Source organism: Micromys minutus, assembly GCF_963924665.1.
Source record: "Micromys minutus genome assembly, chromosome: 17".
Classification (NCBI taxonomy): Eukaryota; Metazoa; Chordata; class Mammalia; order Rodentia; family Muridae; genus Micromys; species Micromys minutus.
The window spans coordinates 49259453-49286343 of record NC_137952.1 but is presented as its reverse complement, the minus strand read 5'-3'; the positions used below and the strand labels follow the sequence as shown (position 1 = coordinate 49286343).

Below are 26891 nucleotides of genomic sequence, written 5' to 3'. Positions count from 1 at the left end.
TGCTACTGCAGTCACAAGCCTCACACCGGAAGAAGCCAGGCACAGGAAAACATGGAAGCCCCAAGTTCAAGAGCAGTCTAACCCAGTCTCGGCTGCCGGATGTCAGCATAGTAGTGGTGTGGGAACACAGGTTCATCTGAGAGGAATTTATGATGACATGGGTGGCCAGGGACAGTCTGCTGATCTGAGCAGAGCTTACTTGATGTACCACCCCTAAATGGCTACATGGGGATCATCTGCTTCCGGAAACTCATCAGACTGCTGAGGGTTCCTGTGCTTTCTGTGTGAATATTATGAATGCTTTGTTTTTGTTTTGTTTATAAAGACCATGCTGCATACCTTAGCCCCCATACACACATCCTCAGAGAAGACTTAGAGAACAAATCTGGGTTCTAATAGCCATTCCCCCGAAAAGAGTTCTAGAATATTCCTGACAGAAGGTAGCGGGCTGGATCTCTGAGGCCAGTCTAGGAGAGCAAGGCTTTGGCTGTGTGGGAGTAGGACAGGGGCATGCGGGTGGGGCGTGCGGGGTGGGGGCTGGGCTGGGCGGGGCCGGGTCGACTTTCTGCAGGAGGAATGCGGAGTGAGTTTGTGGTTTCCTTTGATGTAGATCTGACCCTGAGACCATTTATTGTGGGACTTTGCTCATTGACTTGTGGGTACTTTAAAAACATGACCATATTGGGTTTGGGAATTTCTTTCCTCAGCTACAGTCGAAAGTCCAGGAGCTTGGCCGGAAGTGTGGCACAATGGGGAGGCTCCACTGGGACTCCCGCGGTGCCAGGGAAGGGATTTCCCTGCTTCTGCTGAGACCTGCCTTTCCGGTCTCCAGGCCTCTGTTTGCAGCACCCGCTCTTCCAGGGGTTACTGCCTCCCAAAGACTGTGGGTAGCAGTCATTGTCCACAAGGCTGGAGGAGCCACTCCCGCGAGCCCCAGGACGACAGGTGCCCTGGTGGGTCCCCCCTGAGAGCCCCGGAAGTATCTGCACTCTGGACTCCTCCCAGAAGCGGACCTTTGTTCTCCCGGGTCACAGAATGGCTTATCTGGCCCGGTTTGCTGAGTCCAAGTTTCATTAAGGGGCAGGACAAACAACTCCAAAGGAAGCTGCCTCCCAATTTACTTCAGAGTGAGTCAAGAAAGAGAAAAAGAGAACCGATGGGGAGCTGGTAGAGGACTCCCGCAGTGGATGTGGGTGGCAGGGTGGACCCCAGTTCTGTAAGAGTAGCATTTAGTGCCCGCAGTGGATTCGATGTTGCCTAGTCATGCCAGGCACAGGGCCAGGCTCTAATGATTAATTGTAGTGGGCCAGAATAATAAAATAAGTAAATGGTGTGGCTGATTAGAAGCTGATAAATGCTAAGGAGAAAAAAGTAACAGCGCAGCTGCCCGGAAAGGAGATAAAGCTGCAGGGACTGTTTCTAATCTCAGGGCCATGGCAGAGGTGAGCAGGTGGGCCGTCAGGGAACAGGGGAGTAGCTTGTGAGGATGGCCAGCATGCTCAGAAACAACCTGGGCTCTGCTGTGTAGGGGACCCGGAGGGACAGTTTGTGCTGGAATAGAATTGGAGCGGCAGCCCTCTAATAAATTAGGCTTTGCTGTAGTGAGTGGTATGGGTCAGAGCTTTCTGGAAAAAAAAGAAAATAGAGTCAAAAGCTTTAAATCTCAAACTCTCCGTCTCCCGAAAACACTCTCAAGTCTATTCCTCAGCATCTTCCTGAAGGGAGAACAGGAAGGGGGAGGGGCTGAAGTAAACATTATTAACAGCAGCTTGCCTAAGGTCTGCTCATAATGGAACCCCCGCCCCAACACCTCTCAGTAAGCATGGAGGGTTCGGGTGGACATGGGGTGCACGCACCGTGCTGTTGTACAGTCAGTCAGCTCTCCGTGTCCGAGGATTGGGTGTGCATAGGCTCACACAACCACGACTGTCTGGACAGAAGGTGGGCAACGTTACTCCACTGACTGCTTCATTACAGGGCAGCACGGGGCAGGCAGGGCGGTGCGGTCTGCCCAGGAGGGCTAGCGATGGCTCAGTACATAAAGGCACTTGCTGCTGAGACTGCCACGCAGAGTTTAGTTCAGGAAGGACAGAACCAAACCCTCTGACTGCCACACATGTGCTATGCCATGCCTGTATGGTGTCCACCAATAAATAAGTAAATGCAATTTAATTAAGAAAAGCATTTGGAAAAATGTGTGGAAGGAAATGTAAGCCATTTGACGACAGGAACGTTTTCTAGTTCTTGGTCCTTAGTGCGTCCTACTTTCTGGTCTCTACAGCAAGAATGCACTGTTTCCCTTCATTCCCAAACACAAGCTTCCAGAACATTAGAACTTATAGCTCATAAAAAGGCCCAAGGGGCATGGGTTGCATGAAACAAAGCTTCCTCGTGGATGCCCCGGGATTCCTCCTTCTCCAGCCTCCAAGATGGAGTCACGTGGCACGTGTGTTAAACACCATCACGATACCAAAACACCAGAGGCCACTAACTAATAAAGAGAAGACATTCACTTCAGTTTAGAGGCTGCCAGTCCATTACTCTTGGACAGATTGCTTGTGGCACGCAGTGCACTGGCATATCTCGGCAAGTATATGGTGGAGCTAAACGGCTCACTTTGAAGTTAGGAGGCAGAGAAAGTGGAAGGGGCCAGGATCCTACAGTCCCCTTGGCAACCACATTCCCAGTAACCTAAGATTCTTCCTTCAGGTCCTACCACCTCCCGAAAGTGCAGCTCTGGGGCCAAGTCTTTGACACATGGACCCTGAATCCAAAGTCCATCAGGGTGTTTGTCCCAACTATCCATCCTTCCTTTCCCCTTGGGGTTGGGTGAGGTCCTGTCATTAGCCCTGCAAATTCTTTATTTAGTTTTTTTGAGACAGGGTTTCTCTGTGTAGCCCTGGCTGTCCTGGAACTTGCTCTGCAGATCAGGCCGGCCTCGAACTCAGCGATCTGCCTGCCTCTGCCTCCCAAGTGCTGGGATTAGAGGCAAAAGTGTTGGGATCAAAGCCGTAGCCAGTAAATAACTTATTAGCAATTATGATGGTGCACTTGTGAACCAGGACATTTGGTCACCAGTGCAAACCCACAGAGTTTTCTTCCTGCCGCGCCATCTGCAAATTCTCAAATTGGGATGCAGTATCAGCTCCATCCTAGGGTGAGAACAGAGCCAGCAGGCAGGGCTGGGGTACAGGCTTGCTGTCTTGAGACACTGGGTTTCTGGGGTTGTTGTTGGGACTGTCTACTCCTCCGGCCAGGGCACCAGTGACAGACCAATGTAATTCTTTGCAATGCACCTAAAGTAGCCAAAGTGACCCACCCAAGTCCATCTTGGCCAGCCACTGAGTCTACTGAGCTGGCTTCCAGATGCATGGGCGAAGGGTTGCTTATAGGAGCATAGCTGACCCCTGGCATAAATGATACCTTCCCCCATAGCTTCATAGATGAACTCCCTATTTCTGTTAACCCTCAACACTCCAGGTACTCATACTTCCCAAGACCCTGTAAAGCTGGAGCAGAATAGCGTACGGCCAGAGGACAGGTGCAGGAGAAATGGCTGGAGTCTTGAGTAAGGGACTAACGTCTCTCATCACCTCAGACCAGACCTTGCTGCAGGTCTCTGTAAGTAATCACAGCTTCAGATTCTTGGATTAAGACAGTGACGGGTGTTACTGGAGAACAAAGTGCTTTTCCACAGAAGTCTCTGAGGGTAGTAGCTGTTATCTCAGCAAATCCAACCCATACTAACTATTGAAGGCAAACAGATCCAAGGAGATCAACAGAAAAATTCCCACCTTTAGTGCGCAAAGCCTCCCATTCTAGGACTGACTGTGCAGAGCCGGCTGTTCTGAGGAGTCTCGTGTGGCTGCCCATCCCCTCTGCCTTTCCAAGTAGACATGACACTGCCCTTGCCTTCACTGGGCCTCGGATTTGGGGATCTTGTTTTTGGCTGCCTCTTGTTTTTTTCCTTCCCCAAGGCCAAGATCACTTTGGAGAAACAGAGGAGGGTGGTGGTCTCTTTGGACCATTTCCACCCCAGAGTCTTCATGGCTCTACATCTCTGCCGAGCCTGCCTTATTTCAAGAACGACTCTCATGGAAGGAGATCCTGCTGCGGTACTATGGGGCCTGGCCAGTGCCTGGAGTAGCTTGGACCACACTAAAGGCTCCTGCCATCAGATACAGGGCGATGCAGTAGCAATAATGCCACTAGGTAGGGACCATGGACAAGTCATTTCAAATGTCTGCATTTGTTGTCTGGGCTGTTTCCCAGCTCTGTTTTGAAGACAGCTCCAAAAATAGGCATACAGGCATTTTAATTTTGCAAAGGAGATGCCACACCATGAGATATGTACCACCTGGTTTGTAATTTGTTGGGGGGGGGGTTTCTGATGACAGGTGCCAGTAGACACTTTATAAATCTAATCAAAAGCATTGGTTCTTAGCCAAACTCACAGAGCCAGAGCAAAAGGGAGGGGGAAGCTTTCTACCTTGAGGATATCTTACTATTGCTTCAGATGCTGGCCAAAGCTCTCAGACCACACCCTTCTCCAAACACAGACTCGCCACCCTGCCGAGAGATTCCCTGGGCTGGGCTAATGACTTGAAGGTAAGCCACTTCTTTTGTGTCCTTAATACACAGGGGACCAGGGCCTGGAGGAGTAATGTGAGTCTACAAAGTCACAGTTCACATCTGAATATGTCTGACTGTTCATCTGCTATCTTCTTCCCGCACTTTAAAGAGTGTGTGGGGCCGAAGAGTCAAGTAGTGTCCTGGACTAACAGGCCAGAGAAGGCCTCACCTGGATCGAATAAAATGCTGCCTCTGCTCTTGGATAGCACACAGCTGTTCGTTCTTTTCTGAGGGCCGGGAGAGGACCACACCCTTAGGAGACCAGAGCTCCAAGGAGACCAGAGACAGGATTGTTTTACTTCATTCTTACTGAACCATGCAGTTTACATATGCTATTTGCACTGATGCACTTTGCGAGGCGGCAACATTAAGATTACTGTCTTGCCCTTGTTTGATGGAGGAACCGGAGACCTAGTGAACTTGAGCAGCTCTCCCGGGATGAGGTGGTGCTCAGAAGAGGCAGAACTCACACCCATATCTGACTAGCTCTGAAAACAATATTCTTTTACCTGCTCTGGGCTCTCCAGGTAAAGGAGTGTTTGGACTTTGGCAGGGTTGGGTCAGTCGTTAGAGACTAGAAGAAATGTGTCCATTGGATATTGCTGCATAGCAAACTGCCCCTAGTATCACTGGTTGTAAATTGCAAGCCCTTAGTCTTGTGGAGTGGGGGGTTGACTGGTCCACACAGGGCCATGTGGGCAGCTGGATGGCCCTTGCTGAGGGTAAGCTAAGCTCAAACCCACCTGAGATTCTTTCTGGGGTCCAAGAAGATGGAACAAGGACTACGTAAGGCAGTAGCTCATCTCCGGTGTCTGCAGGGGCACAAGAGAATGGACAGTAATGGGAGAAAAATCTTCAAGTGTGGTGTTGTGACAGCCCTGTATCATGGGCCAAAGCAAGTCACACAGCCAGGTAAGTCAATTGGATGGGAATCGCTTTTTGACTCTGAAGGGAGGGAGGGAGTTCCGGTGACAAAGGCACGATTCTAACAGAAGACTAGAGGCCAATCATTTTACTGAAGAAATTAGGCCATTCATATTTTCTAGAAAGAAGACACGAGAATCAGTACAAGGTAATGAATGAGTGATGGAGGAAAGTCCTTGTCTTCGGTAAGGTGTGGGGGAACAGTGATTGCTCTGATACCTTACAAATCATGTTCTACGGGGATGAGCCACTCCTGCTGTTATATATAGGATCCCTCTGTAGAGGTTCTCTAGTTTTGATGATCTTGTATCCTACAGGTTTCTTATCTCTCTACCACCACTGATTCTAGACATTGCTGGCCCAAGGGATGACTTTCAACAGTGGTAGGGGAAGTGGGAAGAGACTGAGAGAAAACCACCGTTTCTTTTGGAGCCAGTGTGCTCCTGTTTTCCAAAATGACCACCACTGGAAAATTAGTCCAAGGGTAGGTTATGAAGAGGGAGCGAGGGCAGACTGGGTAGTCAGGTCCTGATCTCTCTCTCAGGATGCAGAGCTGTGTCACTCCTGCTCTCTCCTTGGGGAAAACAAAAGAGAACTTGAGGAGGCAGACTGTAGTTGACACAGCTCGACATTTTATGACTTCAGAAAGTACATCAATGAGGCATTCTGGGGGAAAAACAGCTTAATCGATGTCACTGTTTTTGGTGAGTGTGATCTTTACACTTTCCCATTTCCTCTGAAGAGACCTTCTCCCTTTAGGGTTGAGGGGTCATGTGACATGCTTTGGACAATGAGATATGAATACAGGTAGGACATGTGACTTCTTGGGAGAGGCTTTGCCCTGGCTCCTTCCTGTCCTGACTATCATGGGAATGTAGGCATGGAGACGGGCTATGCATCCACCTGAGTCACAGAGCGATTACGGGGGGCAGCTCTCCTGATGACATCTATTGGACATGTGGCACAAGAGAGAAGTCAACCTTTGCTGGCTATGTCATGGAGACTTTTAAGATGGTTCTAGCAGCACAGCCCTGCCTGTGCTCGCTGATCTAGGACAACTCACAGGAGCACCAAAGAATTCGAGGTGACAAAGCTGTGACCTCGAAGATTTTGGCACTAACCAAAATTGATAAGCTCTGAAATATGCAATGGGCGTTATGCTTATGGGAACAGTGTGAATGTTATAAAACTTAAACAAATCAGAAGTATCAATAAAACCAATAAAAATGTGATTTGAGGAAAAAATTAAATACAGATTTCTTTTGACTGTTATAGAATGAATTCACACCATCCATTAGGTAGGTAGCCAAGTTGGGGCTTGGCTCTAGTGGGGCACATGTCTTGGGGCTGTCCTATTCAGATGACTAGGACGCTGTTTTCCCATCAGCTTCATGTGTCCATGTCCCCTGGTTGGTGCCTGCGTGGTTCCTTCTCCCACTAAGGACTGGTCCTGCCCCTGTAGCCCGAGAGACCCTCAGCTGAGTGGGCATCACACTCCCGAGAGACCCTCAGCTGAGTGGGCGTCACACTCCCGAGAGACCCTCAGCTGAGTGGGCGTCACACTCCCGAGAGACCCTCAGCTGAGTGGGCATCACACTCCCTAGGAGAAACTGTTGACCTTCCCTGGAAGAGCAGATGCTCACAGGAAAACACACCAACAACACTGACTAAAAACCTTCTGAGGTTTAAAAAGCCTGTATAGGAAATTAGCATCAGGTGAATTATGCTAAATTTAAAAAGCCAATCTCCAAAGGCTACACACCGTGTTATTCCATTATATGGATTTTGAGAAAAGCCACAAGGTTGACAGAAATTCATCCTGTAGCAGCCGGGAGCTGGTGGGTGGGGGAGGGGATGGCAGTGGAGAGGCAGTACCATACTAAAAGTCAGTTCTCTGTGTGGAGTTGCACCTAAAAACCCCAACAGAGAAGGCCTTAAAAACATATCTGCATTCTTTGCTGTTTCAAGGAGAGATTCTTGTTCCTAGGGTACTTAATGACTTGCCTCTAAAGCGTAGACTATGAAATCGGGCAGAAGGGATGTAGCATGAGTCAGAGCCTAGGTCACAGGAAGCAGGGTGGAATTCTCTCTGTCTGTGTTGTCTTTCTGGCTCACCCCTGCCCCAGCAGGCCCCTGGAAGTTCCGGCGAGTAAAGAAGGCCTCCGGCCAACAGCCAGGTGACGGATCCTCTTTGGGAATGGATCCTCCATCCTTGTCCTGGAGGAAGCTACTGCTTAGCTGACAGATTATGACCTCATGAGACATGGAGACGCCACCAGCCAGCCAGCCCTATCCCTCAGGACCTTATACACAGGCTAAGAATCCGAACTACCGAGCAGAGAGGTGTTTCCAACATTAGAGTTCAGATTTAGGATAATTTGTGAATTCCTAAATCAAAACCCTCCAGTCTGAAAAGATCCAGAATTAAGAACCTAAGTTTGGTGCGTTGCGGGTTTTTAAGTAGCTATTGTCAACACCCGTGTGCCATGCCAGGCCAGCTTTGGGATCTCTGTGCCTCCTTTCACCTTTATGTGGGCTCTCAATTTCTAGACTCGAACAGCACAGTTGCACGCACATGCAAACACACACACACACACACACACACACTCACGCACTTGCACGCAGTCACATGCACTCACATGACAATAAATTAGCAACACAAGTAACAACTTGGAGGTTGTATGTAGGTTGCATGGGTATCTTTATCTGGATAGAGCAGCCAGGCCAGGATTTCTACAGGAAACAGGCACACCACTCCTTCAGGCAGGTGGAGCTCTGGCGGGCCTCACACTCGGTAGCACCACAGCAGCAGATGATCCACCTCTGGAACTCCACCTCATTCTTGTGCATCAGAAGGAACTGCCCCAGCAGGACATAGGCCTGGGAAGAGAGGCAGGAGGGAGGAAGACGAGGGTCATCGGGATCCCACACAGATGTGCCTGGCCCTCTTTCACCAACCCTATTCAGGTGATAATCAAAGGTTGGGGTGTGGGTCCGACAGTAGGGAGACTGCCAGCCCCTGACAAGGCTCTGGGGAAAGGTGAGGTCAAGTTAATCACAGGCCTCTCTCAGAGGTCAGTCCCTCTGGTCTAGCGACTGTCATCTGCAGTGACAAGAAGGCCTTGTCCTCAAACTTGAAGACATTTCCTGGGATCTTCTGAAAGAGAACTTCCTGACTCAGTATCTCAAACTAGGGTAGAGCCTGAGAATCTTCATTTCTAGTAGGCTTCCAGCATATGTTCGGGGAGGGGGTAGGGGTCAGGGGATGGGTGACCAGCATACCTCTAAACTCCTTTTAGGTGAGGGGGGGAGGTGTCAGGGAATGGGTGACCAATATACCTCTAAACTCCTTTTAGGTCGTGGGGAGGGCTCAGGGGATGGGTGACCAGCATACCTCTGAACTCCTTTTAGGTGGGGGAGAGGGAGGTGTCAGGGAATGGGTGACCAGCATACCTCTAAACTCCTTTTAGGTCAGTTATTTGATGTTTCCTTTTCCCCTTTGGTGGTGGTGTGTGCGCACACCGTGGACTAAACCCAGTCTCTGCATGTACTAGGTAAGAACTCTACCACTGAGCTACATCTGCGGTCCACGTAGTTCCTTCCAAACACACACAACACTAAGCCAGAGCGTAGCTCCCTGGCCCACTGTTTTCTCAGCTAATTGGGGGCTAATCCTGCATCCTATCCACTGCAGGACATTTAAAACATTTCCTGTCCCTCGGATGCCAGCACCACCTTCCCAGAAGGAAGCAATCACGAGGACCTCGCCTGCGAACCACTGCAGGTGTCGTTGGCAGGTGAAGGGCGTGTCAGCCTCCGTTTGCTTTGGCGAACGTGCTGTGTGATCCAGTAACTCAGCAGAAAGAATTCCCAAAACCGAGGCCCAGCACCGCCATGCCCTGCCCCGTACACCTTACACCAGTGCGTTTTAAATGGGAAGACACAGATGCCTCAGAGAGTCACGCCTGTGTGGACAGTCCAGCCGTGAATCATGCTGAACCTTGGCCTTCTTTTTCCAGCCCCACACTGGAGCTGCAGCGCTGTCCTTTCTGAATGAGCTTTTCAGCTTCTTCAACTGAGCACCAAGCTACCCACTTCCCTGTCTCTATGGTCCGTAGACAGCCAAGGTGGAGCCTCCGATTGTGTGAGACTAAATAATGAACAAATCTCCTCTAGTAATTATATATAATCTCCTGGTCCTGTTTCTCTGGAAACTCCTGATAATGATATTTCCAAGGATGTCTGTGTAAAAAAAATGCACAGAATATTGATGAAGATGTATGAAAAGGCTGCTGCAGAGGTTGTTATTTTATAGGCTAACTCTAACAATTAATTTGCCAAAAAAAAAAAAAAAAAAAAAAAAAATTAGAGCCATGGGAGATGGCTCAGTGAAGAAGAACATTTTCTGTGCTAGCACAAGGACCTGAGTTCAAATCCCCAGTATCCACACGAAAAGTTGGCTGTGGTCATACCTGTAATCCCAGCATCGACAGCTGAGATTGCTGCGGCTTGCTGGCCAACTGCTTAGCTACAGATTCAGTGAAGACTGTTTCAAGAAAGTAAGACAGGATGCTAGAGCAAGTCACTTGATGTTACAGTCCAGCTGTCGTGTGTGCACTCATATGCATATAATGCACACACACACACACAACAGCAACAACAATGTAAAACACACATAAGGGCATAAGTATTAATTGCACCCTGATTCCGGGTTCTAGAGCAATTTTGCCATTTTGAGTTTTCTGTCTGCTTATCCTCCACAACATCAGATTGTTATGATCAAGAAGACAACAGGACCATGAATGGAGATTTCTGGCAGGGGCTAGATTTCTGGTCACAGTGTGCAAATGTCTCTGGAGCATGGTTTAGGGGCTCTCTAGCCTGGAATGAGGACTCGGCTTCCACCCACAACTTCAAGTTCTAGGCCATATATGTATATATACACATATATGAAATTAAACGAAAACTGAATCCTAGTCACAAAAGGTGCTGAAGGATTAGGGTTTGTAGGTTTTATTTTATTTAGTTGTTGTGGAGCTGGGATAAACTAAGGGCTTCGCATATACTAAGCAAGGACTCTAACACAGAGCGATACCCGCCCCACACACCTCAGGGCTTATATTTAGATATTGTCTAGTTGTCGAAGAGAGAAAGAAGCTACGTACTTGTAGTGATTTTAAGGCAGAACTGTATTTAAAAAAAACAAACAGAACCTAGTGTCCGACATGGTCTCATTCTTGATCAGTTTCCTGAGTGTTTCCTGAGGCCGTGTGACAGTTGTGGAGGACCTGGGGTGAGTATGGCAGGGTACACCTAAGAGCCTCAATGAGTTTAGTAACGAGTTGCAGGGCTTGGGGGATAATTGGCTCAGTAGTAGAGTTCTCTTCTAGCAAGAACAAGTGACACGTTTGACCACTTTGGCAGGCCACCCAATGCTGCAGACACCTGACATATATTCATTCAATCCATTTGATTCTCAGGGGTGCCTTGCCTGGCCCATTCTTTAGAATCTAGAGTTGAGATGATGTCCCAGACAAGGGACACCAGAGAGGCTGACACTCCCACGTCTGTCCACCCTGCTTGCTCATGTTCTAGCCATCTGTGGTCCAGTCTGGAGGTGAAGACATCCTCTGCCCGTTTCCAAGGCTGGCCACGGCATCAGCTGGTGTGGTAATCAGAGCCTCTGCCGCCCACGGGGCTAAGCAGCCAGCAAGCTCAGGAATGCATTGCAGGCGGAACATGGGAACGCTTTCCAGGAACGTGGCAGGAGATGGGTCTCTGAGCCAAGTTGCAACCTGACCCTCCATCCTTCTGGGCTTTCCCTGGAGTCCCACGATGCCATCTTCCAGAGAGTACAGAGATGCCTGCCTTCTTGCTCTACCCTTGAGGGCTCCACATTGCTTCCGGAGGAGAAGGAGAGTTCGGGGCTCTCATCTTGGCTTTGTTTGTTGCTGTTTTGGTTTCCTAACTAACTACAGAAAATGTTCGAATCTGCACCTGAGGCTGATCCACAGAGTGGCCCGGGTTCTGCACACAGAGCAGACATGGGCTCCTTTGATTCCTGCCGCTGTCTTTGTACTTAAAACATTTTACCCTTGACCCTGGCCAGAGGCTGGGACATGATCAGCCATAATGTTAAACAAAATGTCATCCAGCATTGGACCCTGCAAACTAGGTAGCCGGCTTTAGTCTGCACTCATTAAAATGTCAAACTTCCATCATGGTGCCTGGCCTCATCCGTCAGAGAAGGAGCTGTTGTGGCTTCTCTCTTAATCAAGCTTCCAACACTCTGTCTTGCCTTCGACTAGCAGCCCCCAAGCCCCCATACGGAGGGCACCCCCCATTGTTGTAGACACTGCTGTGACTATCTGACTTGTCTGGTTTCCTCTCAGCAAACATACATGCTGCGGTCTTCAGGAGAGATGTCCAGTGGCAACCCAGCATTTCTCAAGGTGAGTGCTTAACCCACAGCAGCTTCTGGCTCCTTTCTTTTCTCTATGCTTCTAAGACATGCCCATATTATTACATTATTCATTTATTTAAAAAAAAATCGGGCTGGAGAGATGGCTCAGCAGTTAAGAGCACCGACTGCTCTTCCAGAGGTCCTGAGTTCAGTTCCCATCATCCACATGGTGGCTCACAACCATCTGTAATGAGACTTGATGTTCTCTTCTAGTGTGCATAAAGACAGCAACGGTGTGTGCATATACATGAAATAAATAAATCTTTAAAAAATCATTTCACTTGATTTCTCATTGCCGTTCTATTTATCTTACAACACTAGGTAGTGTGACCTCAGCGTCTGGTTCCTTGTATAGGTCACATGGTGGGGCCCAGTGCCAGCAGAGAGGGCAGGAGAACCTGGGTTTCTGAGGTTCAGCGTTGAGAACCCAGGGACTTGAGTGAGGCAGCAACCGACAGTCCTGAGCTCTCCTGGTCCTGAGCTCAGCCTCTCTGCAAATTACAACCAAGCGACCCCAGCAGAGACTGACCATGTCCAGGATCCCAGGCTGCTCGGAGGGAGGTCCACAGATGCTCCTGGCCTAAGCTTACCATCTGGTCTGGCTTTCTGTATGGGTGGCAGTGGGTAGGACAGAGCTCCAGCCCAGCTGTGGTGAGTCTGGCACTATCACATGATGACCGTCCCACTCACCATCCCCACCTGTTCTACCTGCCACTGGTAAATCTTGACAGTGCTACCCTGGAGAAACAGTCGATGGGCCAGCCGCAGAAGTAATTCCAATCTAGCGGCCACAGCAGGAATAAGGGAGAAGAAAAAGGATGAAAGGCATTCCAATAACATACTTCATTTTCTCCCATAATTTCAAAATATTATTTCTGTATGTAATCAATAAAAATGTTACGAGATGCCGCACATTCTGTTTTAGGGGAAGGCTTTAGCATCAAGGGGCATGTTTGGTATTTTTAGCCCATATCCATGCAGACAAGGGTTTAGCAGGCACAGAGCCAGTGGTTGCCATTTTGCGTTTTGTTGCTCAGGCCAAAGCTGGCTGCCCCAGTAAACAGCAGGTACAGAGGAACCAGAGAGACCAGTCACATTTTTTTTTTTAGCTTCTGAGATCCTGAAAAGGCTCAGGTGAGTCAATAGTTAATGTTTTCTTCTAAAAAGAAAAGTGTGTGTGTGTGTGTGTGTGTGTGTGTGTGTGTGTGTGTGTGACAGAGGGGGGGAGGGGTGTGCTTGGGAACCTATGTTTCATAACACACAAATGTAGAGATCAAAGGGCACCCTCAGGTGACATTCTTTGCCTTCCATTTTGAGACAGTCTTGTTTGCTGGTGAAGTCAGGAGTGTCCTGTTTCTGCTGTAGGAGTGCTGGGGTTAGACATGCTGTCATGTCAGCCTCTGTGTCGTGAGTTCAGGGGCTACTGTGTAGATATGACAAATGTTTTACCCCTTCAGCCATCTCCCCAGCCCATGCGGTTTTTTGTTTTTATTTTTGTTTATTTTAAGTCAGGTCTCACTGTCTATAAGCTGAAATAACTCTCCTGTCTCAACCCCCCGGGTCACCGAGACTGCGGGCACACCCCTGCACCCTACACCCTATGAATCAATAGTTTTAAAAATCATGGTTTTAACCATGAGTAGTAGACCAGTTCCTGCTGTCTTCAAGGCTCTGGGGAAGTCCTGAGGGACACACCACAGCCCCCTTCTGTATGCCAGCCATCTGCAGAAAAGATGAAAACTCAGCATCAGGGCCGGGAAGAAGTCCCTAGAACGGTGGTTCTCAACCTGTGGGCCACGACCCTCCAAAGACCGAGTGGGAAACTACAAGTCTCTACACCAGGATTCACCACAGTGGCAAAATTACAGTTATGAAATAGCAACGAAGTAATTTGATGGTTGGGGGTCACTGCAACATGAGGAACTGTATCCAAGGGTCGCAGCGTTAGAAGGACTAGCGAGAGGGAAGCCACCTGTGCTATTCACACCGCACCCCTAGAGAGCTGACAGAGTTGGGGGCCTCCTTGCAGATCAGTGAATCCTTGCTTTCTGTGCGTTCAGCAGCCTGGTGGCTCTGGAGAGAGCTGGCGACTGAGTGAAGGGCCCAGCAAGCACGCGTGAGGGCAGCCCATGGGGCCACATCCCGCCAGGCATTTAGCAAGGGCGCAAAAGGCACGAGAGAGCCGATGCACCCGGAAAAATGAAAGGAGGTTGCCAAGCGTGGCCTCTGAGGGCAAAGATGAGAACTCAGCCTGGGGGAGAAGAGGAAGGAAATGATGGTCACACTTCAATGGAGGCTGGTAAAGACAGAGGGCAGATAGGGCCCTGATACCTCTCCTGGTGGGTCCCCCGCAGGCAGAAAAACGAATCCCCCACGAACTGCATTTTCATTGGCTAGTTATGGGTCTGCCCGTCCCGGATGCTCTCTGTTCTGGTCTTGTTCACAGATCCCTCAGCATCCTGATGCACTTGCTCATCTTTGGGGGCCACACCTGGGCATCCTTCGCGTCCTCCTATGGGTCCAGTTGTGGAATATAACTACCACATTTAAGTTTAATCTGTGTGTGAATCTGGTGTTGTTTATGACTGTATAACCTACGGCCACTCTTTCCTCCACTGGGACCTCAGGTAGCCAACTCCTGAAGCCTCTGCTCTGCGTTTTTATTTTACCCGATTTTACTATTTTATGTGTGTGGTGTTGTATTTAATGCAGGGTTGGATAAGGAACCCAGGTCCTCTCAGATGCTTGGCAAACACTCTATACAAGAGAACCACACCTCCAGCCATGCCTCATTTGCACTGACCTCCAAAAGTAGAGAAACTCCAAAGGTAGGTCAACAATTACCAGGGCCCATTAGTATCAGAATCAGTAGTTCTGGGGCCTAGAGTGGAATGGTGGACCCTGTGCTGACCAGCTGGCTGTGAGCAGAGAGACCTCATGCCCGTGGACCAAGATGCTCATAGGCACTCCTCATAGTCCTGTCTGTGCAGGCTCGATCCGGGAACTTGAAAAAAAAGTAGACTTGTTTACTCACATCTATAACCCTAGCACCCTTACTTAGAACAAAGCTAGGGAGGAGAAGACAAAACCACAGGGCCACAGTACAAAGCTGGAGTTGAATTTCGAGGCACAGGGGCTGACTGGAGTATTGGGGCCGCTCTTTGTCTTGGGTGATGGCTCCCTGACTATGCATCTGTAGAATCTCACGGGACTGTTAAATGTAGTGGTCTATGTCTGTAACCCTGGAAACAGGAGAATGAGGTAGGGGAACTGAAAGTTTGAAGCTGGCTTAGGTTGCACCAATCACTTGCAGGTCAGCCTGAATCCCACAGAAAGATTCTGTCTCAAAAAAAGATGAAACGAAAGCCATAGAACTATATGGTAAAGAAAGGGTACAGTTACTGCACACGGTCACGTCTTAACAAGAATATTTTTAAAATGACGAGCATAGTGGAACAACAAAAAGAAACCCAGAACTATGGAGACACGGTAGACAACAGAACAGAGGGCACCTTTGGGGTTCACTTTGTCTGGGAGGAGGTCCCAGGGCTGTCTGAAGCTGAGAGGTGTCTAGTCCCTCCATGGTAGGTCTATGGGGATCCCTCCATGGTAGGTCTATGGGGATCCCTCCATGGTAGGTCTATGGGGATCCCTCAATGGTAGGTCTACGGGGATCCCTCCATGGTAGGTCTATGGGGATATCTGTCTAGGTAGAAAAGCACTGGACTTTGGACTATGTGCACTATACACGGCAGAAGAATGTGTTGCCTAATCCTCAGTGTCAACAAGACTGGAATCCCCCAGGGGACACACTTCTTAGCGTGTCCGTGAAGTTGTCTTCAGAGAGTTAACAACGCAGGATGACCCACAGTGTATGTGGGTGGCACTATCCTATGAATGGAGGCCCAGACCGAATATAAGTGGGTAGAGGAAAAAGCCAAAGGGGCAACGGCAGCCTCCTTTCCTGCTTCCTGCACCACGAGCCACGCGCTCCCCACCGTAATGACTGTTAGGACTTTAAACCCTTCCTTCCTTAGGTTGCTTTGTGTTAGGGATTTGTTTACGACCAGGAAGGAGATAACTAGTGTAAAGAAGAGGAGGAGGAGGAGGAGGAAGGAAAGAAGGAAGGGAGGGAGGGAGGGAGGGAGGGAGGAAGGAAGGAAGGAAAGAAGGGAGGGAGGGAGGAAGAAAGGAAGGGAGGAAGGAAGGAAGGAAAGAAAGGAGGGAGGGAGAGAGGGAGGGAGGGAGGAAGGGAGGAAGGAAGGAAGGAAGGGAATGATCATCTCTTTAGAGAAAGGGACATTTAATTTTAAAAATCTTAGTCTAACCTGCCTCCTTCAATAGCTGCTTGGGACTGGTCCTTTATCTGGGAGGAAAGTAGGAACCAAGTTCCCCCAGCGGTGTACCTCCAGTTTCCCCACAGTACCCCAAGTGAAACCATGGCCCAGACATTAGATTTGGGCACAAAACAAATACAATGTCAGACTCACCAAATACAATGTCAGACACGCATGTGCGCGCACGCACACACACACACACACACACACACACACACACACAGCAGCAACTTCTAGCCTCTAAATGCTTTTCTTATGTTAGTGGGAGTTAACTTGCTCATTAAAGCCATTGCACTTAGAAGGGAACAATAGTGTTCTCAGCAGACTCTGAAAAGAAGAGCAATTTGTTAAAAAAAAAAAAAAAACGGGCATGAACGGGGCTTAGGGGGGTGGGGCAGATTGTGGCAGAGAACTTGCTTGGCAAATGTAACTTCCTGAGTTCAATCCACACACCAAAACAAACCAGTAAAGAAAAAGCAGACCGGTCTCTCTCTGTCCTCTGACTTTCTATTACACCCTGTCATCTCCTCATCCTAGCACTTGCCCATTGCACCACCCTGCCGTGCTTCAATGTGGTTGGGAGGGTCCTTCCAACCAGAAGCAAAACACTTCATGTCATCCTACATTGAACTTTCAATCCCCAGAAGGATGAGCTAAGTAGAAATCCTTTCTTTATAAAGCCCCTAGATTGAGCACTTTGTCACAGCAACGGACACTAGACATCCCAATTCCACTGCCTGTCACTAAGGCCGTGCTTGGGCTGGGACTGCATCTTAGAATGATTCCGATCTCCTTGGTGGGGAGTGCACACTAGTCACCCGTCCTGACTGTTGTCTCCCCTCAGTAGCTCTATCAAGTCTCGAGTGTCTGAACATTGAGCTGTTCCTGCTGCTCTGCACAGACGCCGTTTCTATTTGCCCATTATCTACAAGCCTTGGATGCCACTAAGCACGTGGGGTCAGTACCAGTGAAACCCGTGGCACCCTGCCAAGTGACAGCTTTTTTCTCTGATGGCCAGTCACTGGGACACATGGCAGCGGCTGCCATCTGGCAGGGTGAGAGGAAGACAGGTTAGGAAGAGGAGTTACAGAAGGACAAAACGACGTACCTTGTTGAAACCTTTGGTGACCAAATTGATGGCAAGTTCATTGCTGATGCCATCTACCCAGGCCACATCCTTTTCCCCAATGGGTTCAGAGAGGAAGGCTCTCAGCCTGGGAGACATGTTGTCCATCTTCTGCAACAGACATTGGTGGAGAAAGGGTTAGGCAATGTCTAATTGCTGACACTGCAGTGGACGTTGGGGAGTCTCTCAGTCCAGGGATGGAGGGCAAAAGATGGCAGACTGGAGTCTGTCGTTCAGCAAACGTGGCGACTCCTAAACGCCAGGTTCGGACTGTCCTGTGCTGTATGGAAATGCTGATGCCTGTGGATGAGTTAGATCAACCCAACCCCGTGACAGTGGATGGTGAGCTGAGGCTGAAAGGTTCAAGCTCCCTTCCAATTCCTTTGCCCAACACACTTAATGCAACGGTGTATGGGCTGATAAGATGACCCAGTGCGTAAAGGCACTGGCCACAAGCCTGACATCCTGAGTTTAATCCTCTAAACCAGCGGTTCCCAACCTTCCTAATGCTGTGGCCCTCTGATACAGTTCCTCACGTTGTGGTGACTGCCAACCATAAAATTATTTTGTTGCTACTTCTCAACTGTAATTTTGCTAATGTTTCTAATATAATGTAAATATTGCAAGATTATCTGATACACGTCCTTTGTGGGGGTCACAATCCAAGGCTGAGAACTACTGCTCAAAACACATTGTGATGGTTAATGTTTTAAAAGTCAACTTGTCACAATTTTGAATCACCTGGGAAGAAAGCCTGTCATGGTTTGAATATGCTTGGCCCAGGGAGTAGCACTATTAGAAGCTGTGCTCCTGTTGGAGATGTGTGTCACTGTGGGTATGGGCTTTAAGACCCTCATCTTAGCTACCTGGAAGTCAGTATTCTGCTAGCAGACTTCAGATAAAGATGTAAAACTCTCAGCTCCTCCTGCACCATGCCTGCCTGGATGCTGCCCACTTTGATGATAATGAACTGAACCCCTGAACCTGTAAGCCAGACCCTATTAAATGTTGTCTTTATTAGACTTGCTTTGGTCATGGTGTCTGTTTACAGCAGTAAAACCCTAACTAAGACAGAAGTTGGTACCAGGGACTAGGATACTGCTGTGATGGGCCTGACCATGCTTTTGTTTGGAAGAATGTGGATTTTCAGACTTTAGATTTGGAAAGCAGTGGAATGCTTTAAATGGGGCTTAGCGGGCCATCCTCACAGGAAGGTGGAAGACTTTGTTACTGAAAATAATTTGAATTGGTCCAAGAGGTTTTAGTGAAGAATTTCAATATATGGCCTACAGACTGTTTTTGTGGTATTTTGGTGAAGAATGTGGCTACTTTTTGCCCTTGTCTGAAGAGCCTGCCTGAGGCTAAGGTGAAGAGACTCAGATTAACTGCACTGACAAAGGAAATCTCAAGAAAGCCTAGCAGAGACTTTGTTCTCTGGTTAAGTCTCATGAAGAGCATTTTGAACATCAAAGCAAGCTAGTAAGCAGCATTCCTCCATGGCCTCTGCATCAGCTCCTGTCTCCAGGTTCTTGCCCCTTGTGAGTTCCTGTCCTGCCTTCCTTTGATGAACAGCAATGTGGGAGTGTAAGCTGAATGAACCCTTTCCTCTCCAAATTGCTTCTTGGTCATGATGTTTTGTGCAGGAATAGAAACCCTGACTAAGACAGAACCTGAATGAGAGATTCCCTAATTAGATTAGCTGATGGGCATGTATATCTGTAAGAGACTGATTGCTAATTGATGTAGGAAGACCCGCCCACTGTGGGCAGCACTTTCCCTAGGCAAAGTTACTGAACTATACAAAACAGAAGGTAGCTAGCTGAGCAGGCAGGTAGTAGACTAGCTGCTTGGATCCCCTCAATGATGGCAACCTGGAATTGTAAGATGAACTCAATCCTCTCCTCCTTACCTTGCTTGTCATGAAAATAGGGCATCATGAAGGCAGGGTAGAGAACAGCCTTCACAGGGTTGTCCTCCAATCTCCATAGGCACACCATGGCATATACCCACCATTACCACCACCACCACCACCACAATGATAAATGTCATTAAAAGAAACTGCTTTCTTTGCCTAACTGACCTCTCAGCCACCTGGGAGTGATTATTATTATTTTTGTCATACTTATATTTTAGCTTTTACCAAACTCTGTGACAGGAGGCAGTTAGATAGGGAATCATACAGTGCCAAGGTCCGGACTGAGGTTGGACATGGTTCAACTGAGGCACTTCTTCATCAAGCCTGCTGGGTAGTAGCTCATATCCTGAACTTCACACAGGGGCCAGGAAGACGGTGACAAGGTCCTAGAATAGTTCCCCAGAAGCTAAAACAAACAACAAACTCCTCAAGCTCTGGTCTCTGTCATAGTTTAAATGTGAAAAGTCTCCCGTACCCCCATCTCCTATTTTGATCACTTGGTCCCCAGCTTGGGGATGGGGTACTATTTAGAAGGCCAGGGAGCCTCTGGGAGGAAGGCCTTTGGCTACGAAGAAACTAGGCCACAGATGGTGGGGCCTTTAGAGGTTATACCCACACTGCCTCAGCCCTGCGTTCTCTGCTGGCCAGGCTGCCACAATGTGAGGAATCCCTGCCATGAGCTACTCCCACCATGCCTTTCATGCCTCGATGGATCAAAATGTTCCAGAAGCCATATTTTGACACACTCACTCAAGAAAAAAAATGGGGGGGGGTTATGTATACCCCTGGCTCTCTTCTTGTCCAGCATTATTGTACTGAGCCCCCAGATTTTGATAGGGCTGTTTGTATTCAGGTTCAGGCTTTCCCCACTTAGTGTCTCACGTGCCAATCTTCTCTGAAAACATCCCACAAACACCGGCTAGTCTAGTCACAATAACACAATGGTAGAGCATCTTGCCTAGCATTCACCAGGCCCTGGGTGAGACCCTCGGCACTGGGGAGTTTGGGAAATATGCATTGCCTTGTAGCACTGGGTCTATGTGTATAAGATCTGTCTGCGTCCCAGCATAATCGGTTTTGTTGTTGTGTTGTTGTGTTTGTTGTTGTTGGCTGTTGTTGCTTTGTGCTGTTGTTGGGTTGTTGTTGTTGGTTGTTGTTGTTGCTGTGTTGTTGTTTTGTGCTGTTGTTGGGTTGTTGTTGTTGTTGTTACTGTGTTGTTGTTTTGTGCTGTTGTTGTTGTGGTTGTTGTTGGGTTGTTGTTGTTGTTTGGGAGGGTTGCTGAGCAAAGATCACCATCTTCCTTGCTGCTCTGACTTGATCATCTCTTCTCAAACAATTCCAGTGAGGTTTGTTCACTGCAGTATCCTTTTCTTGATAGCAATCTCTGTTTCAGTTTGTGGTTCCAGAGACAGAAAATTCAGTTTTAAATGGCTCACAACAAGATTCAGTTAACACACGGTATTAGAAAATTCAAACATGGTCAGATATGTATGGATCAAGATAGCTCTCTAAGATTCAGCCTTCCTTTGTTCATCAGCTCAAATCTTAGCTTAAGCTCTTCTCAGAAACAATCTGGTTACCCCAGAGCCTGCCATGGTTTTTGCAAACAGCACTCCCTCCTCCAAAGGGAAACAGAGTTCTTTTTCTCTACAAAGCTTCAACAAATTCTTTAGCTAATCCATATAATCATACACAAGACCCTAAAATAGAAGTTCTTGTCTGGGAAAAATAGATATATATTCAAATATATATATATGTGTATATATATAATATATGTACATACACACATATGTATGTATATATATATATATGTATGATCTCAAAGTTCATGAGTTCCCTGAGTAGGGGTGCTGGGTCAAAATTGGGGATGTTTACTATGTTATTAGGGATAATTATACAGTATCACAATAGGGGAACAGAGCACCTACTGCATAAATCCCCAGTAGATCACGAGGAATCAAGGACTTTGATTGCTTCCTCATGGCCTCTTCTCTTCCTACTGCAGCCCATCCCTGATGCTTATGGTACCATGGCCACACATGGTTGACACTGGACAACGTAAATGTGTCATCATGTGCATACAGCTCATCCATTCTCCTGCCCTGCCCTCCTGAACTTTCTTCAAAGCGGATCTCCTTTCATTTGCCTTCTTATCCTCCTGTTGGTTTTGGAACACCTTGGAGAAAAGATAGATCTGAAAGCTCGTTTTAGAGGGCCCTGCCTGTCAGCAGACCCTGGGAAGGAGAGGAGGCAGGAAAGGCTGTGGGGCTCCTCTGACACCACTGCTCAGATCTGTAGATGCACAAGCTCTAACGAGGATATGGAGGGTCTAACTCTGTTCTTCTGTGTACTGCTCCCCCAATACAAAAGACTGCTCAGGGCCAGCATTAGCTCCTCAGCACCCATGATCCTCTGAGGTGATGGTTGGATTTTTTTGGTCTGCTGTACCCCGGACCAGGCTCACCATTTTCAGATAGGAATAGTCTGGAAGTCCCATGCTAACTTTACCCAGGGAAAATTCCACCCCATATCCACCTTAGCCATCTGTTAAGATAAACCTCCCCCTACTCTTCCTAAGAACAAATAGAACTACAATAATGTTATCAGTGCACCCGCCCCATCAGAGGGAACAATTGGCATGCTTGTTTTTCCCACAGCTGAACCCACTCAGCTTCTCGAAATACCTGCAAACGAGTCCAAGGGAGAAGGCATGAGAGTCTCTCCCACTTACGGCGGGCAGCAGGGACCACAAGGAAAGGATGACTTCAGTCAATCTCAATCAGGGGTGAAGTCGCTCCAAGGGAATGATTCTTGGTTGTCAAAATGGGAGGAGGCTAATGTGTGTGTGTGTGTGTGTGTGTGTGTGTATGTGTGTGTGTGTGTGTGTGTGTGTGTGTGTGTGTGAGAGAGAGAGAGAGAGAGAGAGAGTCTGTGTTTGTTATGTTGTGTGTGTGGGGGGGGAGGCTACTGACATGTAATGGGTGAGTCCACAGACACTAGTAAACATGCTCAGGACAGTCTCCACAATCTAGAATTCTGTGGGACAGTAACACTGGTAGATAAGGAACGAGTAACAGGTGAGTGATAGGCTTAGGTAGACTGTGGTGAATGGTAGGAGGGTTTTGAGGGGTGCTAGGAAGTAAGGCTGTCCTTGGAAAGAGAGTCCAGCAGTTAGGAGGCCCTTCAGGGTCTTTAGGGTGCCCCCAGAAAACACTCATATGGGCCCTTTTCTTTTGTAAGCATCAGACACAGCCTTTAGGGAAGAGAAGAAAATGTGCATGCACACACACACACACACACACACACACACACACACACAGGGGATCATAAGTTCAGGTGTTGTTCTAAAGAACCCCTCCCCACCGACACACACATTTTATGAATGAAGAAACAGATAGCAGGCTGTTACTGGTTTCCACAAGTATTTGATTCTCATTGTACATGATGCTGAGGAGAGTCTACAGGAAAAGTAAAGATAAGTGGGTGGGACCATGCAAAAAGCAGATACTGTTGTTCTGCTACTAAGTATCTACTAGAAGCTGTTAAGGACTTGAGATACTGTTAAAAAGGCAATTCAGCCAACTTTCTGAAGCTCTATGCTGGACTTGGAGAATAGTTTTAGACTTTGTTCATATTGTTTGAGTGATCTTTGTGTCATTACCAGATGACAATAGATACTGTGAGACTGGTCTGTTATTACAGTGGTTCTCAACCTGTGAGTCTCGACCACTTTGGCAAACCTAGCTCCAAAAATATTTACATTACAATTCATAACAGTAGCAAAATTACAATCCTGGAATAGCAATGAAAATAAGTTTGTGGTTGGGGGTTCTGTATTAAAGAATCACAACATTCGGAAGGGTGAGAACCTCTGTTATTACTAGTAATGATAAGTTGTTTGGTCCTAAACCACTACACACAGCTGATGGGAGTGTAATCAGTACAGCCACTAGGAAAGCTTCTCAAAAAATAAAAATAGAACTACCACAAAGTCCAAATATACCTACCTTGCCTGGACATACACCTGAAGGTGTGATCTAAGTCAGCATACTACAGAGGCACCTGCACACCCATGCTTGCTCTGGCCTTATCCAAACAGCCGGCCACAGCTTAGATACCCATCCATAGATAAATACATAAAGAAAATGTGGCGTGTATACATAATGAAGCTTTATTCCTTTATTCAGCCATTATGTTGTTTGCTGTGGGAAAATAGACACAACTGGAGATCATCCTGTTAAGCAAAATAAGCCAGACTCAGAAAAATACTGTGTGCACTTTCTCATATGTCAGATCAGCTTTAACAAAACAAAACACCCCAAAGGACAGAGGGGTGATAAATTGAGAAAAGAAAGGGAACAACTGGAGGGGGAGAGGGAATGAGGAGCTGTTGGGGGAGAAGGAACGAGGAGGTGTTCGGGTTGAATGTGATCAAAGTATGTTGTATATGTGTATGAAAATGTCATAATGAAACACTGCTTTGTACATAAAAAACATTTGCTTTAAAAATGGAATTATTCAGCCCTAAATGTCAACAGTGGTAAAGTTAGAGACACTGGGCTATAAGCACTAGGAAACCCTGATTCTAACGCTTTTAAACAGCGTTAAGATCCACTCCCAATCTCACAGAAACGCTTCTAATGACATGAATCTGGGAATTTGCCAATTGGTATCTCCGTAGACTTATCAGGACCTGGCTGTCTGTCCTCTAGGTTGCAAAATGTTGACAGAATTTTCTCTCATTCTTCTCAGTGTGAAAATGACTGAAGGAAGGGGACTCCATTTGTCCTTGGGTGTTTCTAAAGGGATATCACCTCCCCTTAGTTTCTTCCTTCCTTTCTTTCTTTTGTTAAGATTTTATTTATTTTATGTATGTGAGTACACCATCACTGTCCTCAGACTCATTAGAAGAAGCATCAGATTCCATTAAAGATGGTTGTGAGCCATCATGTGGTTTCTGGGAATTGAACTCAAGACCTCTGGAAGAAATGTCAGTGCTCTAAACTTCTGAGCCATCTCTCCAGCTCCACCTCTTAGTTTAAAGACCTACAATCAGACAACATAGCCACCCACCCACCTGTCACAGGCCAGGGAAGAGATCAGCACAAGATGGAGAGTTCGACCTCCCAGAAGCTCAGCCAATGACAGCTTTCTGACAGGAGGGGCAAAGAGAAGAGCAGAAGCTACAAAGTCAAATGACAGCATCGTCTAAGGGTCCAGTGCAGACAAGGCTCCTTTCAAAGCATGGTATCCCTTTTATATTATTACATGAAACTTGGCATCTTGGCCCGGTGAGTGGCTCAGAGGGGACAAAGACACCACCAAGCCTGATGACCTGAGACCCTTCTACGTGGTAGAAGGGAAGAACTGACTTCCATGACTTATTCTCTGACCTCCACGTGTGTTTTTGCGACATACATGTCCCAATCTCAATGTAATAAACAGTGTTTTTAAAGTTGTCATTTAGCCCTTTTTACGTGTGTAGTTTGGAAACGCTGAGTGTTTTTACATTGGTATGCAAGCCATGTCTGGGCCTCTTCTACAAACAGAGCCCCCATACCCATGAACAATGACTCCCCTATATTCTTCCCTTAAACCCTTGGCCTTCAATTGTTTACTTTCTGTTCCCATGGCTGATCTAGACACCTTATATACACGTAATCTCCCAGCATCCTTTTATGAAATTTTACTTAGCATTATGTCTTCAGGGTTCACCTATAGTGTGGCTCGTCCTAGCATGGTCCTCCCTTTTTAGGGATGGATAATAATATTCAGTTAAAGGCAACAGACTTCCTGGTTTTCATTTCTTAGATGCTTTGCTCATCCATCCTCTGGCCTCTGTGAGAATTGCTGGCATGAATATGGGAGCATAGGTGTGTCCCTGAAGTCCTGATTCTAACTCCTTAAGAGTACAGGTCCAGAAGCAGACATGCTGTGTGACATGGTAATGCTATTTTAGTTTCTTTAGCAATCATTGGAGCTTTGTATTTGGCTTAAACTCGACTCCACATGTGATGATATTTACAAATGACTTTTGTTTGACTTCCTGGCCAGGGAAGACCCTCCTATTACAGGGAGTTCTCTTGGTGGCTGCATTCTGGACCATAAAGGGCTGCTTGGAGAAGACACACTGGCAAAGAATGACTTCAATCAATTCAGGTTTTGTGCTCAGCAAGTCACCTGCTCAAAGAATAAAAGAAGCAGTGGTCCCTCCTCCAGAGTTCAGTTTACTTATCTTGGAAATTGGATGGGCCTCCAAATCTTTCAAAACCACCATTGTGGAAGCTGGGCATGGTGTGGTGGCATGTCCCTTTAGTCCCAACACGCAGGAGGCAAATCAAGGTGGATCTCTTTGAGTTTGGTCTACATAGAAAGACCCAGGACATCAGGGCAACCTACAAACACCAAACAAACACCACCTGCCTCAACCAACCAACCAACAGAACCACCTCCACCATCGCCAAACAACAATACAACCACCACCACCAACACCCCTTATAGTGTGTCTGAGATTTGAGAAGCACTGCTTTCTTGTTTATCTCAGAAACTTCTGGGCTACTTTGCTAGAACAACAGACTCCAGCCGAGTAGGATTTTGTGCGGGACTGGCATGTCTGTGTCTCCATATGGCACAGTCAGCCCAGCTCTGCAGTGGTGTCATCTCAAGCTACTGGCTCATCAGATCCTCATTAGCCACCAGAACAAAGACAATGATCCTTCCACCCCACATGGCTCTGAACTCAGAGAACTCCAGAGCAGGCAGGCCTTAGGGACCACCTGATCCCTCTTTCTTTTCTTTCTTTCTTTCTTTCTTTCTTTCTTTCTTTCTTTCTTTCTCTCTCTCTCTCTCTCTCTCTCTCTCTCTCTCTATTCCTTCCTTTCTTCTTTCCTTTCTTTCTTTTGAAATTCAAAACTATTTCTTTATTATTAAAGGAAACTTTATTTCGGATGTATTTATGTAGTATAATCAAAAGAGAATTACTCTACAGTCTTGGGGATAAGGTGAGCATCCCCCTGGCCTCCTGTAACTCCCCAAATCTGTCTCTGATCTATCCTAAATCATTCCACCTGCTGAGAAACAGATGCTCAAGAATAGAATCCATGTGCTGAAGACTATGCACCTGTTGAATAGCCTGACTTTCTGTCTCCCAACAGGGTATCCCCTAGGGATTTGCCAGTAGTTCCTGGGCAGCTCCAGTTGGGCACAAGATTGATGACTTAGCCACCAAATACCATCAGAGCAGCTGCAAACGTCTCCGAGTTCCCACAGTGGCTGGGTTCCAAACCACAAAGGATTGCTTGTGGAGGACCCACTGGCAAGGGACGGCCTCAATCAAGTCTAGTTTTAGATATTCAGCAAGTAAAATAAAGAATAAAGAATCTAGTGGCATTTAATGACAATCTGCAAAGGAACCGTCTCCCCCTGAAGCTCCAGGCCACCTAAGGGTCATTTTCAAAGGCTACATACATAATAGGTCTTCAACTAGAAACCACC

At 47.4% G+C, this 26891-nt stretch overlaps 1 protein-coding gene across 1 annotated transcript; it reads right to left on the bottom strand.

Moving 5' to 3' along the window:
• Positions 1-8289: 8289 nt before the first annotated feature.
• Positions 8290-17590, bottom strand: BANF2 (BANF family member 2; the record flags this gene model as incomplete). Its single annotated transcript, XM_080931235.1, has 2 exons — positions 8290-8436; positions 17465-17590. The coding sequence occupies 2 exons, from the start codon at positions 17588-17590 to the stop codon at positions 8290-8292; spliced, it is 273 nt and encodes a 90-aa protein (XP_080787361.1).
• Positions 17591-26891: the final 9301 nt, after the last annotated feature.